The sequence below is a fragment of the Gopherus evgoodei genome, chromosome 5 (genome assembly GCF_007399415.2).
Source record: "Gopherus evgoodei ecotype Sinaloan lineage chromosome 5, rGopEvg1_v1.p, whole genome shotgun sequence".
Classification (NCBI taxonomy): domain Eukaryota; kingdom Metazoa; phylum Chordata; order Testudines; family Testudinidae; genus Gopherus; species Gopherus evgoodei.
Genome location: NC_044326.1, coordinates 143447246 through 143464729, shown reverse-complemented (window position 1 = coordinate 143464729; position 17484 = coordinate 143447246). Strand labels below are relative to the sequence as shown.

Genomic DNA, 17484 nt, shown 5'->3' with positions numbered 1-17484 from the left:
TCCTTTACTTATTAAACTATAGTATAATCTGTAACTAGGCTGGGCCTCATTGGACTGGTCGCCACACAATAAACAGGTAAATAAAGGAACTGCAACTAGATCTAGGGAGATGCCAATGTTTGATGAGAATGTTTGCTGGGCTCAGTTTGATTTCAACATAAAAACCTTTACCACAATGATCCATCATATAAAATCAAATATCTAATTAACATTTTGTACAAAAGTCTGGCAGAACATGAAGTCATATATGAACACAATGCGTTCGTTATTTTTACTAGCTACATAAGTTATTTAAGAGGTAAGTACATTCACTGTAATCAGATATTTTTAGAATGGTAAAATTGAAAAGCTTCATAAAGGAGTAATGTAAATTGACAAAAGGACCAATGATAAAAACAAATGATTACTTACCTAAACTGATCAAAATCATCTTACAGTTTAATGTCTAAAGTACCCATAATGACACATATACATGATCTTTAAAACAAAGATGCTCTACTCCTGCACACTAAAAAGGAAAAGTCCTGAGATCAGATTGATTCTTATCTCTATTACATGAATTTAAAAAAATCAGTATTTATTTTCAGGTTTATATTGGCTTAATATGAAGATAATTCATCAAGAGTGGGAAAAGATTCCCCATCAGCTAGAGAGTGATCATCTCTGAACAAAGAAAGGCAAATTATGAATTCAATTAAGCATCATCAGCTTGTTTTCTGCAAGTCTTGATTAAGGTGAATAAGCTATGAATATAGATGGCAGATAAGTATTTTTGCCAGAGGGAGAACAAACTATCTGAATGCTCCTTTCTATGACTTTTTTGACTCTGGAATGACAAAAACTGAATTGTTTTGATTTTTAGGACAAATAATTATAATTTCAAGTCAATTAATGCTCAAGTGCAGAGCAATTACCGAGCCAAACAAACAGAAGAAAGCCTTGGCTTAATTAAAACATACATTTAAGTATCAGTGGAAAACGGAGTTGTATTATCAGCAAGGCCCCACATGGAATGAAGTTTGATTTTACACTAACAGATTTTGACATCATAGAATCATAGAATATTATGGTTGGAAGAGACCTCACGACGTCATCTAGTCCAACCCCTGCTCAAAGCAGGACCAATCCCCAACTAAAAACATCCCAGCCAGTGCTTTGTCAAGCTGGGCCTTAAAAACCTCTAAGGATGGAGATTCCACCACCTCCCTAGGTAACCCATTCCAGTGCTTCACCACCCTCCTAGTGAACAGTGTTTCCTAATATCCAACCTAGACCTCCCCCACTGCAACTTGAGACCATTGCTTCTTATTCTGTCATCTACTGCCACTGAGAACAGCCTGGCTCCATCCTCTTTGGAACCTTCCTTCAGGTAGCTGAAGGCTGCTATTGAAATCCCTGCTCATTCTTCTCTTCCGCAGACTAAATAATCCCAGTTCCCTCAGCTTCTCCTCGTAAATCATGTGCCCCAATCCCCTAATCATTTTTGTTACCCTCCGTTGGACTCCCTCCAATTTGTCCACATCCCTTCTGTAGTGGGGGGCCCAAAACTGGACACAAGACTCCAGGTGAGGCCTCACCAGTGCCGATTAGAGGGGAATAATCACTTCCCTCGATCTGCTGGCAATGCGCCTATTAATACAGCTCAACATGCCACTGTTCGTCTTGTCAACAAGGGCAAACTTCTGACTCCTATCCAGCTTCTCGTCCACTGTAATCCCCAGGTCCTTTTCTGCAGAACTGCTGCTTAGCCAGTCTGTCCCCAGCCTGTAGCAGTGCATGCGATTCTTCCATCCTAAGTGCAGGACTCTGCACTTGTCCTTGTTGAACCCCATCAGATCTCTTTTGGCCCAACCCTCTAATTTGTTTAGGTCACTCTCCCGCGTATCTACCTCTCCCCCACAGCTTAGTGTCATCTGTTAACTTGCTGAGGGTGCAATTCATCCCATCATGCAGATCATTAATAAAGATGTTGGACAAGACCGACTCCAGGACCGACCCCTGGGGCACTACGCTTGACACCAGCTGCCAACTAGACATCGAGCCGTTGATAACTATCCATTGAGCCCAACAATCTAGCCAACTTTCTATCCACGTTATAGTCCATTCATCCAATCCATTCTTCTTTAACTTGCTTGCAAGAATACTGTGGGACCTCCCCCGATCACCACGCCATGCCAAAGATAATGGCCAATGGCTGTCAACTCCCTCAGCACCCTTGGATGCATTAGATCTGGACCCATGGACTTGTGCATGTCCAGCTTTTCCAAATAGTCCTTAACCTTTCCTTCACCACTGAAGGCTGCTCACCTCCTCCCCATACTGTGTTGCCCAGTGCAGCAGTCTGGGAGCTGACCTAGCCTGTGAAGACCGAAGCAAAAAAAGCATTGAGTACTTCAGCTTTTTTCACATCATCTGTCACTATGTTGCCTTCCCCATTCAGTAAGGGTCCCACACTTTCCCTGACCTTCTTGTTGCTAACATACCTGTAGAAACCCTTCTTGTTACCCTTCACATCCCTTGCTAGCAACAACTCCAGTCGTGCCTTGGCCTCCCTGATTACACCCCTGCATGCTCTAGCAATATTTTTATACTCCTCCATAGTCATCTGTCCAAATTTCCACTTCTTGTAAGCTTCCTTTTTAAGTTTAAGCTCACCAAAGATTTCATTCTTAAGCCAAGATGGTCACCTGCCATATTTGCTATTCTTTCTGCACATCGGGATGGTTTGTTCCTGCATTCTCAATAAGGTTTCTTTAAAATACATCAAGGTTGACATTTTCACAACTGTTTGGTATGGGTCATTACATAAATGCAATTGGTATTTCTTTGGCAATACAAAAGTTTTTACAGAATATCCAGTGTCACTACAACAGGGACCGGCAACCTTTCATAAGTGGTATGCCGAGTCTTCCATTTATTCACTTTAAGGTTTCACGTGCTGGTAATACATTTTAATGCTTTTTAGAAGGTCTCTCTCTATTCGTCTATATATTATATAATTAAACTACTGTTGTATTGTAAAATAAACAATGTTTTCAAAATGTTTAAGAAGCTTCATTTAAAATTAAATTAAAATGTTGCTCTTACGCTGACGGCCTGCTCATCCCGCTGCTGATCTGGGGTTCTGTTTACCTAGGCCAGCAGTGGGCTGAGTGGGGCCTGCGGCCGGGACCCCGGCTGGCAAGGGTCCAGCAGCCAGAACCCCAGACCAGCGACAGGCTGTGCGGGACCAGCAGCCAGGACCCCAGACCGGCAGTGGGCTGAGCGACTCAGTCCACTGCCACTCAGGGGTTCCATCCGCTGGCTCCTGCCAGCCGGGATCCCAGCTGCCGGATCCACTCAGCTCGCTGCCGGTCTGGGGTCCTGCCACTGCCCACAGTGGGTACCTACCTTCTCCCTGGTTCTGGCCCATTCTCTTCCTCTCTCTGCACTGATCTGAGGGTGGGATTGGACCGAGCACAGGGATGGGGGTGAAGGGTCTGGTCAGGAGCTAGAATGAGGGAGGGGACTCAGGTTTGGGGCAGCAGGTTTGCGTGTCGGGCACTTACCTGGGCAGCTCCCGTTGGTGCGAGGGGTGCAGGTGGGAATGTGTGTCTGCGCAGAAGCTCCCATTTGGTGCTCAGGGTGGGGATGGGGATGTGGGGGGTGCAAGAGTCAGGATGTGGGGGGGCTGGGTATGTGAGGGGGTGAAGGAGTCATGGCAGAGGGCTGGGGACATGTGAGGGGGATGCAGGTATCAGGGCAGGGGGGAAGCTGGGTATGTGTGGGGGTGCCAGAGTCAGGGCTGGGGTCGTGGAGGGGTGGTGAAGGAGTCAAGCAGAGGGCTGGGTGTGTCTGAGGGGGGTACAGGGCTCAGGGCAGGGGCCTGGGGGTGGGGGTGTGTGGGGCACGGGACACAGGGCACAGGGCACAGGCCTGGGGTGTGTGCAGGGCTCAGGGCAGAGGGCTGTGGCGGGGGGTCAGGGCAGGGGACTAGGGGGTGTGTGCCCCTATTCCACCCCCCTTTCCCCAAGGCCCTTCCCCCACTTCTCTGCAGACCCCGGGACTGTCATGCCTCATCCAACCCCCCCTGCTCCCTGACTGCCCTCTCCAGAGACCCCCACCCCACCCGGGATCCCACCCCCTATCCAACCCCCCCCGCTCCCTGTCCCCTGACTGCATCTACCCTTTACCCTGGCCCCCTTACCATGAGGCTCCTAGCAGCATGTTCTGCTCCGCACAGAGCCAGGCAGCCAGCTCCGCTCCTCAGAGCACTGCACGCACGGCGTCAAGGCTCCAGGGGAGGGGGGGAGCGTGTCTGCCTCCCCGCGGAGTCAAACGCTGCCTTGCGGGAGCGCGCAGTCTCGACCCCCAGAGCGCTACGCGCACAGCTGCATGGCTCCAAGGGAGGGGGGACGGCAGGGGAGGGGCCGGCGGCTCGCTGCACTTGGCCGGACGCTCCGGCCCAGGAGCGCGGACCCCGCAGCCTGCCATGCTGGAAGAGTGGGGCCATTTGGCAGGGTGTGCCTGGGCACACCCCGTGAGCATGCCTATGCTTCTGCCTCCACGTGGGGGGGTAGGTGGCAGAGAAGGCTGGGCAAGATTTTTAATGGTACACTGCTCCAGCAGACAGTAGCGTGCCATTAAAAATTGGCTCACGTGCCGTCTTTGGCACGCATGCCATAGGTTGCCGACCCTTGCACTACAAGTATACCAAGCCATACTTTACATTATGTTCAATATTGTAAGTATTTTTACTTCACCCTTTCTTTAGAGTCCTGGTGACTGGTATGGATTAAACGGTTACACTTAATTTGATTTGGAATGAGAAAGAAGAAATAAGTGGACCGACCCATTACCTGGAAGTACATGAAATTCTGAAGACTAAAACCTTTTACAGACAGATTATATGTACATTAAAAAAATCAATTAATCCCAATAGCTGGATGAAAGCTTTTTATTCAATTCATTTTTTTGCCAACCAATGCTACTCAATTATTTAAGAGACAGAAACTGACAACTATATTCCTTAAAAGACACTCCCCACTCCAATACTTTTAAACCAATTAAAACAGTAATGAATGCCCCCACCTTTCCTATCTTACATAAAAAGAGGAGGCTGTTTGCTGCTATCAAATGTACAGTAGATAACGTCAGTCTGGTCAGGGGACTGTACAGTTCTTCTGGAAGTGCATTGTAGGCATGCAAAGGGTAATCAAGATGCTAAAAGCTATTGCACATTTGTTTTTTAAACATTACTACAACCATCCTCTTTCCTATGAGCTTGGGGAGGGAGAGGGCACACTGGCTAACCACACTTTGTATTTTTCAATTAATTATTCTACACACACAAAAAGAAATCTCAACATCCTGCCAGCATACTACACATCGACCTTGCATGAAAAGGTGCCAAGATGACTTACAAAAATATTATCAGCATGAAAAGTGCTGTAGCACAAGTTCTAATTAACAGAGTTTATATGCTCCCCCATTTATTTTAACAGAGAGAGTTGTTTAAGGTGCTTTTAGACTTTGCATTGCAGAACTGGTTCATTGAAATGGCCACATGATAAGATGTATTAACAATTCCTAATTGAAGTCTTCAATATTGGTCCATAATGCAGCATGTTTTGACACCTAGTTTCTAAAACAGGGCATCTGCGGAGCAGGGGCTCCCTCTACTGGGGCAGAGGATGATACACTCATTAGCTGCCCACCATGAATTCTCTCATTCACACGCAGCTCACATCCATCCTGAAGCATACGTATAGCTATCCGTGCAATGTTCTTAGAGTCATCAAGTCCACTATGAGGACGCCCATGATAGTTCATTCCCAGCTTTTCAAGCATGACTGTTAGCTTGGTCTGGTTTCTGGGAAGCTGACAAAGAAAATGAACCACGTTAAAGAAATCAGACAAAAAAATCTCAGCATGAAAAACTCTACATTATCCTGCATAAGTTCTCATACTTCAGTGGGTCTATGCCTACCTAGCACTGCTGTGCCACTTTTGGTTCATATCTCAAAGCACTCTGCACACAATCAAACCTCCGAACATCTCTGTGAGATAGCAAAGGAGTATCCACCTTTTACAGATGAGGACACAGACACAGAGATAAGAGTCTTGCCTAGATTAGGGAAAGTTTTGCAGAAAAGTTTCCCACCACTGCCAACTCTAGTTCAGTTTTACCAGTGCTGGCAACAGTAGGTGCCGTGGGTAGACAGACTGCCACCAGTATTCCAAGCACTGTATTATCTGACACTGCTCAGAGCAGCAGCTTACTGACATGGAGCATTCTCAAAAATGCCCAAGGGAGTTAGAAGCACCATGAGAGAAGATTTTCAAAACAGTGGAGGCTCATCTACACTTGGGTGATCAGTAATGTTAGTGACCAGTGTTAGCAATGGTGAGAAATTTTTGCAAAGATTTCCCTAGTGTAGTCAAAGCTTAAGTGACTTGTCCAAGGCACAGGGCACACCAGCACCAGAACCCAGATGACCATGAGTCCTGATTCCGAGTCCTTCACTTGTCTAATTACTAGATGACACTGCTGCAGTGCAATACATAATATTCTTAATTTTCTTTAAAATGTGAAATTTGGTCTTTAAAAAAAATCCTGCAAAGTACAGGGTGCTGAAAGATAGATGCCCTTCCACTTAGCAGCATTTTCACTGTTCTGTGTATTTGCCAAAACCTGGCAACAAACAACTCTGATAGTGACAGTTACATCGATTAGTGCCTCGAAGGGAAAAAAAATCATACATGCAAGTTGTGGAATATGTCCCTTTCACAATGATGTATTACTATGCACAGTTCAATTAAAAAGGTAAGATTCGAGATCCAATCGTCTCCCAGAAAATTAGAGTAAGCTATGCATTATGCTTTTAACACAACATTAATTATAACATCGCTAATACCTTCTACTATTTTATATATTTTCAAGAGGAGTTTGGAAGAGGTTATCAAAAAGTTTGAAATGATGAATTAATTCCAAAATTGATTTACAGTGGCTTTTACATAATCCAGTAGTTTCACTGCCATGATGGAATCAGATGGTAAACCAGGCCCTATTCTGATTTGAACAGCTTAACCAGGCTGCTAAACTCAAAGCTCATCAGAGCCTCAAAGGATCAAACATAGCAGCTTAAGCCCCATCAGGATAAAAAGCAGCAACATGGTCTAGTAGTAAATGAGCTAAGTATTCCTGATTTTAATCCTAGCTCCGCATGATCTGTTGTGACTTTAGGCAAATCTTGCAATCTCTCTTTCCTCCCCATGCCCCCTGTGATACTGTGTCTCAGAAAATGGGGAAAATGCTGCTTACCTACTATAATTCACATAGGAATTATGAGAGTAGCTCTCCGTAGTGTACAGTTTTTGAAGACGTAAAGCAGTAATTGCTACCGTAATGCTAAATATGATCAGATCTGGGTGAACTAGTTCCAGCGTGGTAGAGCTACACAGCTACAGGAGCACCAGTACTGTACAAAAGATTACTTCAAGTTACAACAGTCAAAACATGAACTAAGATTTTCAAAGATAGGACACTAAAGTTAAAGTCTTAAATCTTTATTTAAGCACCTAAGCAGTGGTCTGATTTTCAAGAATTCAACAGGCTGTGGGTGCTCAAAATTAGCACTTTGTTAAGGCCCTGCGACCTAAATAAATGCTACTGAAATTATACAAACTGGAAGGTCTTACAGCTTGACCCTGTGGAGTACAAAAAATAATGTACATAAAAATGTGTGCAAGACTTTACTTATTCCAACTTTAGACTGAATTTTCCCCAAAGAATCTGTAATCAATTCAAACCTTGTAGAAGTTTCCATAGGATTTGCGAATGTTGATCCACTTTTTGGCAAAAGAGGGATATTTGATTTGGCTGATACGGCACTGGATATTCAGAAATTTACTCATATCCCAAGACCTTGGGCGGAAAAAGCAGGAGAGAGAGAAAAGGTAAAGACAAAACTTTAACAGGAAATCTTAAATAGGAGCAAAAGAGACATTTGAAACATTTTCAACATAGCAAACTTGTAGCACAAGTATTCTTTGTCTTTCCTTTGGGACGATGGACAGGAGGGAAAACACATTGCACAAGAAAAATTTTATCACTCATAATAAAAAACACCAGCAAAAGAGAGGGACTTATTGGCTACTGTCTCCAGTCAACACCAGACATTAAAGCAAACACTTTTATTTTTAGGACCTTATCCTCACTCATGGAGGATGCAGAAATGGCCCCAGGTATTTCCAACTCTGCATTCTGAAGCCAGTCACCCTTCCAACCTCATGCACATCCAATCCAAAAGGTGAGTTTTTATACAGCTGACTGGTAAGGAATCCTGTTGTATCTTCTCCCCTTGAGTGAAAGTCACTTCAGGAACACATTTGACGCTTACTCTGTAAAGGTTACTTTCCTGAATCAAGTAATGAAACTGATTTGATGACAATTCAAGATCCCATAGTATTTTTTTAAATCCAGAATAAATTCTAAATCTGTCAGATTTGTGGATGAAAAGTAAACATTCTGTTGTAAGAACCTCCTCAGAACGCACTACATTTAAAGTTAGTGAAAAAACTTCCATTATGTTTCCATTTCTGTCCTTGGTTTGGAGATAAAAATAAGTGATTGAAAAGAAGTCAACTGCTGAGCAAGACACTGGCACCTACTAAAATCTTAGAGTCAAAATAAGCTCAGCCCTCTCTGTGACATAACTGCATGTTTTTCCAAGGTAACACAGGGAGGCCTAGAAGGGGAAGGGGCTGCTGCTGGGACAATTTACTTGGAAAGAAAGATTGTGTCCCACTGAAACTTAGCGTTCTTAAATATATTTTAAGGCTACCTTTATATCCAGAACAGGAAAGAGACACTGGCAGAGAAAATTGCTCTGCTGACTCCATGAGAAAGGGTTCTTTACACTTTTCTCTAAATTACATGCTTTCATATAATACATTTTTTTATCTTCTTCCGGCACAATGATACAGCGATCTCAACATAAGATATACTATTGCCTTGTTAACCCAGCCTAGCAGAAAATGTTTACCAGGCAAACAACAGCAGTATCAAATATAAGAACATGCTTGTCTTGGACACTGCGACAACATGTCCATCCCACACATGACTGAAAGGGATAAAGATGGCCAGACAGGCCAATTAACTCCACAGGCTGACCTGAAGGAGGAGCCAAGGAGCAGGGAACTAATTGGAAACAAACTCAGCTGAACAGGAACAGATAGGGCCTGTATAAAGCTGCAGGGAAGTAGACTGCAGTCACTCCCTGAGTGGAAGGAGTTGGGAGGCTGGCAAACCCAGAAAAGGGGAAAGCCAGGAAGGTAGGTGAAGGCTCAGGGGAATAGCAGCAAGGAATACGACTGCAGACTTGGCTGCTGACCAGATACCCGAGGTTCCCCTACCAGCCACTGGGGATGCGGTAAGTACCAGGAAGAGGACAGTGGACTGCCTGGGACAATTTGGTCCGGGGAAACTACATAGTGACATGGCCGGAAGGCTGAGTCACAAAGCGGCGGCTGCGATTCCTGGAGTGAGAAAGAGCCGCAGGATAAGAGGAGGACATGAGACCCCCACTGCCGGAGGAAGGTGCAATGCCTGACAGGAGCTAATCCCAAGGATGGCCAGGAGAAGGCGCTTCCAGCAGTGCATGAACCCCATGACAGAGGCCACGTCCAGACTACCCGCCGTATCGGCGGGTTAAAATCGATTGCTTGGGGATCGATATATCGCGTCTAATCTAGACGCGATATATCGATCCCCGAGCGTGCTTATATCGATTCCGGAACTCCATCAACCCCAACGGAGTTCCGGATTCGACACGGAGAGCCGCGAACATCGATCCCGCGCGGTGTGGACGGGTGAGTAATCCGATCTTAGATATTCGACTTCAGCTACGTTATTCACGTAGCTGAAGTTGCGTATCTAAGACCGATTTCCCCCCCCAGTGTGGACCAGCCCAGACACCATTCACCTCACAAAGGTGTGCATTATGAAGCCTCATTGAGATCATGTAAAGTTTAATATTTAAAATTGCCTGTCCTGCTTATATCTCATTTAAAAAATGGGGGAGGGGGTGGTAAGGCAAACAGAATGTTAAAATTTCACAGTTAAAAAGAGACACACTTGACTGGATGTAATGCTCTGGCCTGCACTATTTGGGTCAGACAAGATTGTTCCTTCTGGTCTTAAAATATGTAAATCCATGAGATGCAAGAGTGACGAATCTAAGACCAATGTTATGTTGTCTGCATTGCACATCTATCTAGATATTTACATGGTCCTCATCACCTTTGTATCCGAGTACCTCACAATCATTAATGTATTTTATTCTCACAAAATCATTGTGAAATAAGGAACTATCACTGTTAGGAAGCTCAGGCACAGGGTAGACTGAGTCACATGAGAACATTCCGTGCAGAGCCAGGAACTGAATGTTGGCCTCCTGAGCCCAACTCCAGTGTTCTATTCACTAGGTCACTGTTCCTAACATGTGGTATACAGTATTTTCTTTTCCTGTTTTCTAGTTAAATATTAGCACATATTACAGATAACGGTAATGTAAAGCATAAGATGTATTATGTAGCCAACAGAAAGAATGAGGAGTACTTGTGGCACCTTAAAGACTAACATATATTTGAGCATGAGCTTTTGTGGGCTAAAACCCAATAAATAAATTTGTTAGTCTCCAATGTGCCACAAGTACTCCTCGTTCTTTTTGCTGATACAGACTAACACGGCTACCACTCTGAAATATGTAGCCAACATTTAACACTGCTTTTAGCACATCAACTTTCATATTTTCATGACTTTTAATCTAACTATGCAACCTCAGTACTGCATGTTATATTTTGTACTCATATTTGTTAATTTTATTAATGATATGAAAAGTGTGTAAAGTGTGTAAAAGAAGAATGCTGGAAAATAATTGGTGCCACCTAGTGGATTCAAGCCCTACTCAATTTCATTTTCAGATCTATAGCCCAAATGAAAAAGAAAGTACTCACATGTGCTCTTAGGGCCAATGTTACATTCTAATTTTGGCAATACCAGTTACAAAAAGTAGATTAGTCTAAGAATTGCTTTTCATTTTTAAAATGCATTTAAAAGATTACTATATAAAATCTGCACCCTACTTTCCAAGACATACCCATCAGTCAATATGGTATAGCTATATTTGGTTCCCAGCTCTCTCTGTCTCATCCAGTCTACAACATTTTGTAGAACCTGAGGAAATGCATCAGCTTTGTCTACGTGGTCCTGAGAATACATAAAAACAAAAGTCAGGTAAATTTTCTAAAAGAAAATGTGTAGTGTAAGACATTATAGTTAAACAGGGACTAACACTACATACTTCCAATGAACTAAAAACATTTAAACAAGAGGGGCTCACAAAACTCCTCTGAGGTGGCTACACATTATCCCAGTTTCAGAGACAAAGAGATCTTAAGAGCTTGATTTTCATAGGTGGGAAGTACTCAAAGTTCCAATTAACACCACCTATGGGAGGGTGGGAATGAAAATCAGACCTTAAGAGCCCAGATTTTTAAAGATACTGAGGCACTGCTGCACTCACTGTTAAAATGCCTAGTTGATTTAGCAGCCTAAATCTTTTTTTAAAGTGATTTAGACACTTAGGAGCCTAAATCTCATTGACAATCAATTTAGGCTCCTAAATCAGTTAGGCATCGCAACACTGAAAACAACATCTCAATACTTCTAGAAACCAGGATCTAAGTGACCTGCAGTAAGTCAAGCAGTCAGCCAGTGATAGAACTTAGACTAAAATCCAGAACTAAACTAAAACCATTACCAGTCATCTTGCAACCATTTAAGATTCTTTGGGTTGGCAGAAAACTGGCAGCTATAGAGGATCCACATCCAGCCATTAGAGAGGAATTATCATTAATGCACAATCTTTATTGTTGGTGGAAGTAAAAACAGATACCAGAAAACTCCCTTCTCTCAAAAGGCAAAACACCACGAAAACAGCAAGTTTTGATGTTCATCAGACATCTACTGTACACACACAAGATCTGAACACAGAAATCAGAAACAATACCTCAATCTACGCACCAAAGACAGATTGAGCATCTACACCAGGGGTGGGCAAACTATGGCCCGCGGGCTTTGGATCTGGCCCGTAGGACTGCCCCCTGGTGGTGCCACGGGCCCCGTGCCCTCTCCAGAAGTGGCTGGTACCACGGCCCTGGGCACGGGGGCAGAGGGCACCGTGTGTTGCTCTTGCCTCCAGGCACCACACCCGTCAGCTCCCATTGGCCGGGAACAGGGAACCACAGCCAATGGGAGCTTCGGGAGAGGTACCTGGAGGCACAGCCAGGGCAGCGCACACAAAGCCCTCCACCCCCACCCCTCCCCCAAGGGCTGCAGCACTTCCTGGAGCGGCGCGGGGCTGGGGACAGGGCAGGCAGGCAGCCTGCCCTGGCGAATGCCACTGACAGCCTGGATCCCGAAGCCCTCCTGCACCCTGCACCCCAACTCCCTGCCCTAAGCCCCCTGCCTGCACCTTGCACTCCTCCTGCACCCCAACTCCCTGCCCTGAGCCTCCTCGTACACCCCACACCCCTCCTCTGCCCCAATCACTTGCCCTGAGCCCCTTGCTGCACACCACATCCCCTCCCACACCCCGCACTCTCTCCCACACCCCAATCCCCTGCCCTGCATGCAATTTCCCCACCCAGATGTGGCCCTTGGCCCAAAAGTTTGCCCATCCCGATCCACACTAAGAACAGTAGATAGTAGTTTTAAGCTGGTTTGTAAAGTGGAGAAACTTGACTCATTACATCATTTATGAACTAATCCAAACTAGTCAAAATACGGTGAGTTCTTGGCTAAGCTCTTCAGCAACGGCATTACAAAAGTGCTGAAGAGGCCCTGGAATGGGTGGAGACTTAGGGTATATGCAGTGCTTTAACGTGGCTGTTTAGTCATGGCAGCAGCACTGTAAAAAAAAACCCACCTCCACAAGGGGAATATCTGGTGCACGGTCTACACTGCCACTTTACAGTGCTGAAACTTGCATCGCTGGGGGCGGGGGGGTTAACACCATTGAGCGAGAAAGTTTCAGCACTGTAAAGTGGCAGTGTAGACAAGGCCTAAGAAAATTAATAAGGACTTCAAGGGTTTTAGGCCTTAAACTGTACTTACTTTAAAAGATGTATTATTCTTATAAATCTCCATTTCCAATTCCCCTAAATATAACTCCTTTACAAACCCATCTTCAAGCAAAGGGAGCAAAGATTTAATTCTTAAAAGTCATGTAATCCTTGGGCTATCTGCACAGGTTTGCATATATTTGGACTTGGAATAAATCTGTGCTTCTCCTCTGAGCTCCCAACTTTGCTGCTTGAAGGATTGATTCAGAAACAAATTAAGTGGTGAGAAGGAGAAGAGAGGAAAAAAATCAGGAAAGTAAACCCTAAAACCATACACTGAAACTTAAATCTAAAAACCTTGACAAAATGTAACCTTTTCATTCAAACTTGTGTCTGGACACACAGATATGGAAGATGTTACCTGAGTGATTCCTGTCAGATTGATACAGAAGTTTGAAAGCTGGGGATTAATCTCTGGTTTCACATACTGTTGAAAGGTATCCTCCTACAAGAGGGGATAAAAATGTCAAATGTTTTACAGTGCCATGGCGACACATCCAATCACAAGTCAGGTTTCATAGGATTTTAGCATTGTGTTTGGAAAGAATGGTTAACTATCAAACAGCCAGATAATATTCACATTTGAGCCCTCTTTATTAGCCATTGTCCATCATTTGAAGTTTACCAAATAAATGGGACTGCAATAATGTAATTAATAAATGACTACAAAATTTTGTGATATACAGTTCCAAGGTAAAAAGCATTTACCAAAAATAAAATCCACATAAATATATTTGCTTCCAAGTGTCATCTTTGATAGATGACTAGGAATTGCTTTTTTCCCCTCATCAACTGAAGTTACAGGGTAGCCATGGGCTGTCCTCTGATGTAATATGATTTGATTGTTGGATGACCTCTGTTCCTAAAGCTTCCTGAGATATCTATCATCAGAGGTGCACATATATGGTGGGTTTCATCATGTTGCTAACTGAATGATCCTCTTTTTTGCACTCCATCAAATGGGAAACCCAAGAGTTAATCTTTAGCTACGATTACGTTCTGTAGGGCCATATGAAGTAGACCTTACCAAGCCTAGACAGTTTTGCTGGTGCAGTTATACCAGTTAGCTATACCAAAATACTCTCTAGTGTGGATACAATTCTCTCAGCATAAGAGAGCTCATACTAGTATAATTGAATATGCATTAGAGTTTTATTAGTAGCTATGTCGTTAAATAAATGAAATCATACCTGTAACCAACGTAGCTATAGCAGCAAAGGTTTTAAGTGTAGACCAGGTTTTAGAGATTATGCACTGAGGTCCCAACAGGGTAACGAACATTTGCCTTCACTGCAGAGTGAACCTGGGGCTCTTATTCAGGTGTTGCTCCTCATCCAGCTTCCATCCACACACAAAGACCTCTGACCCAAGATTAATAGTGTTTTCAACCTGAACTGGTTGGCTCAACATGCTAAGGATGGATTGAGGCTTTCACTTGGGCTCGTAACCCACCCACTTTGCAGTGAGAATGCAGGCTAAATCACTAAAATGTGGTTAATACTCCAATGCCTTCCCCAAATTCCACTTGTGTGCCCAGAAGGAAAAAAGTTCTCCCACAATTCACTGGGAAAGAATCAGAGCATCTCAACTTACTACAGCCTAAAGAAAAATGGGACCCCAGTTAGTGCAGCACTAATGAAGGCTCAACTTTGAATGAAGGTGTGGCTTTGCAGTGTTGCTGCTCGTACTCAGGCTAAGCTAATCTGGGTGCTGATTATCTGAGTTAACTCTGCAGTGAAGACATAACACTACTGATTAATCTCTGATCAGCACAATAAGAAAGCCAAAGTGGAGAAAACTCCATGTTTAGGAACATGCTGCCTTATCCTGGAGTTGGTGTAATGAACTGAGCTCAGGGCTGAAAGCCAAGAACTCTTGGCTCCTAAACCTAGTTCTCACTGGCAGTGAGACCTTCACCAAGTCCCTTAATCTGTTTTAAGTATCCCCATTTTATAGATGAGGAACTATTAACTACACCACAAACAACCCTATCAGGTAGCCAAGTGAACATCACTCTGAGGATCTACACCACCATACATACCACCAGCTATCATTCTAGTTTTGTCTCTCTGAAGATGGAGAGGATCTTAAGGGATGTTATCAACATAGGGAAGATTTTGAGGACACTACTCTAAATGACTATTGGTTGAACTGGACAGAGGTATACAGCAACGTCTACTTAAGTCACATTTCTACCTGATTATTTACAACATACAATTAAGACCTTGTCCATTTTAGAAAATGTGCACTGGTGCAACTAGATTGATATTAAATTGACTTAATTACAATAGTGCAAGTTTTCTAATATAGATTAGGTCTAAGATTACCATAATTGGAAAAAAAAGATTAAGGGAAAATAATATTTTATGCATTTGAGAGCACTATTTCTCCTGTTTCTGTGGATCTTGAAGAAAAACAGACATTTAAAAATTGGGAAACCAAACAAAGGCAGAAGAACCCAGGACTGAGTATATTACCCAGATATAAAAATGCAAAGTATAATTGTTTAAGGGACATGGTCAACTTCAAATCTGGTCTTTAGAAATAAATAAATAAATAAATACAGAAGCAAGTATCATTCTTGGCTGTATGTTAGCTGTGTCCCTTTAAACTCCAAGTTCTGTAGCTATTTAAGAACTGATCAGTCCCTACTTTTTGAAGCAAAGAGCACAAGAGGCAAAGCAAGTAGGTCACTCACTATTTCTAGGGTATGAGTATTTAATAAAACAATAGGAAATTCAATTATTTCATGTGTAAATTCAGACTGATTGTCCTCTTCACAGGTTGCTTCAAAGTCAATAACACAGATGTAATCATAGTAACTGTCTCCATTAGTGGGCTCCTTCTGCATCAGCTTCTGCTTCTTATAGTAGTTCTTCAACCTCTTTTTCAGTACATCTTTCACTCCCCTGTATAGGAGCGAGACACAGTATTAGAACTCATATTCCAATACAATTCTGTTCATATTAACTGCTTCATCAATCCAGAAATGAAGCCAAATCTACTGCTTCAGCTTATTCAAAACAGAGTCATAAATGATGCACAAAGTCACTATGCAATCTAGTTTTATCTTCAAAACAGCTAAATGATCCTAAAGTAGAACAATTTACTTTTCAGTATTTTGAAAAACCTTAACGCTGTGATCCTGCACCCCTGAAGTCAGCGGCAATTTGGATAATGATTACAATGGCAGAAGGTTAAAAACTGGAGAGAGATTTTATTTTTTAATAAAATTATTTTTAAAATCATTGTACAGGGAGTTGCTAGCTGAGAACTGCCATGTTACAAATCAAGAGGTAGATGAATGATTCCAAGATATAAGGAAAAACTGCTTTGAGCAGAAATGAACTGTACAATTAAGGCATTTGGCAATGATTACAATCAACTTAGGGTAAAAAGTCATCCATATCAGATTGTGTTATCACAGTCAACATGATGGAATGGTTGAAGTTCAAGATGTGTCCCCCTGTGGGTGCTCCACTTCAGATGTTGGTGCGTCCCAGAACCAATCAGAGATTTACAGTAGCAGTGTCTAGGTGGGTCACGTGTGTGCCACAGGTATCTCGCGGTGCCATTGATGCTGCATCTAGCATACACATGACTCGATCCCTCCAGTTCCTTCTCTATCGTGGAGTCCTTACTGCAAATTCCGAAGTAGAGGGGAGGAGGTGGGTAGTGGAGCACCCAAAGGACACACATCTTGAAGACCCTCCGTTACTGTACAAGGTGAGTAAACTTCTCTTCTTTGAGTTCTGTCCATGTGGGTGCTCCACTTCAGGTGACTGAAGAGCAGTGCCTCTCAGAGGGCGGAAGGGACTTCAGGTTCATTTGTGTTGTAGAGGTAAGTACGGTTAGACCAACCATGGCATCGGATCCAGAGCCTTGAGTGATTGCATACCGACCGGTGAATGTGTGGACGGAAGCCCGAGCAGATGCTCTACAAATTTCAGTTATAGGTGCATTGTTTAGGAATGCTATTGAGGTCGATAATGAGCATGTGGAATAAGCTCTGATGTGTGTAGGAGGGTCCGTGTTCTGAATTCAATAGCACTGTTGAATGCATGTGGAGATCCATTTAGATAATCACTGAATGGATACTGCGCATCCTTTCTAACGCTCAGTAGTAGACATGAAAAGTCTTGGGGATTTTCGGAAAGGCTCAGTCCTTTTCATATAGAAAGCTAATGCACATCTAACCTCTAAATGTATGCAACATGGTTTTTGTTGGGAGTCCCATGTGGTTTTGGATGGAATGTGGGAAGATGAATTGGTTGGTTTATTTGAAATGATGATGCTATCTTTGGCAGAAATTCTGGA

At 43.3% G+C, this 17484-nt stretch overlaps 1 protein-coding gene across 2 annotated transcripts in view; it reads right to left on the bottom strand.

Annotated features, from left to right (window-relative positions):
* Positions 1 to 4920: 4920 nt before the first annotated feature.
* The window catches only part of ERI1 (exoribonuclease 1), a 35692-nt gene continuing 23128 nt past the window's right edge, over positions 4921 to 17484 (bottom strand). For both annotated transcript variants that reach the window (XM_030565572.1, XM_030565574.1), the window contains exons 3-7: positions 15866 to 16076; positions 13529 to 13612; positions 11142 to 11251; positions 7792 to 7906; positions 4921 to 5859 (exon numbers count right to left, since the gene is read on the bottom strand). In XM_030565572.1, the coding sequence (XP_030421432.1) occupies positions 5617 to 5859; positions 7792 to 7906; positions 11142 to 11251; positions 13529 to 13612; positions 15866 to 16076 (763 nt within the window). In that variant the 3' untranslated portion in view covers positions 4921 to 5616. The remainder of the gene's footprint in view (positions 5860 to 7791; positions 7907 to 11141; positions 11252 to 13528; positions 13613 to 15865; positions 16077 to 17484) is intronic.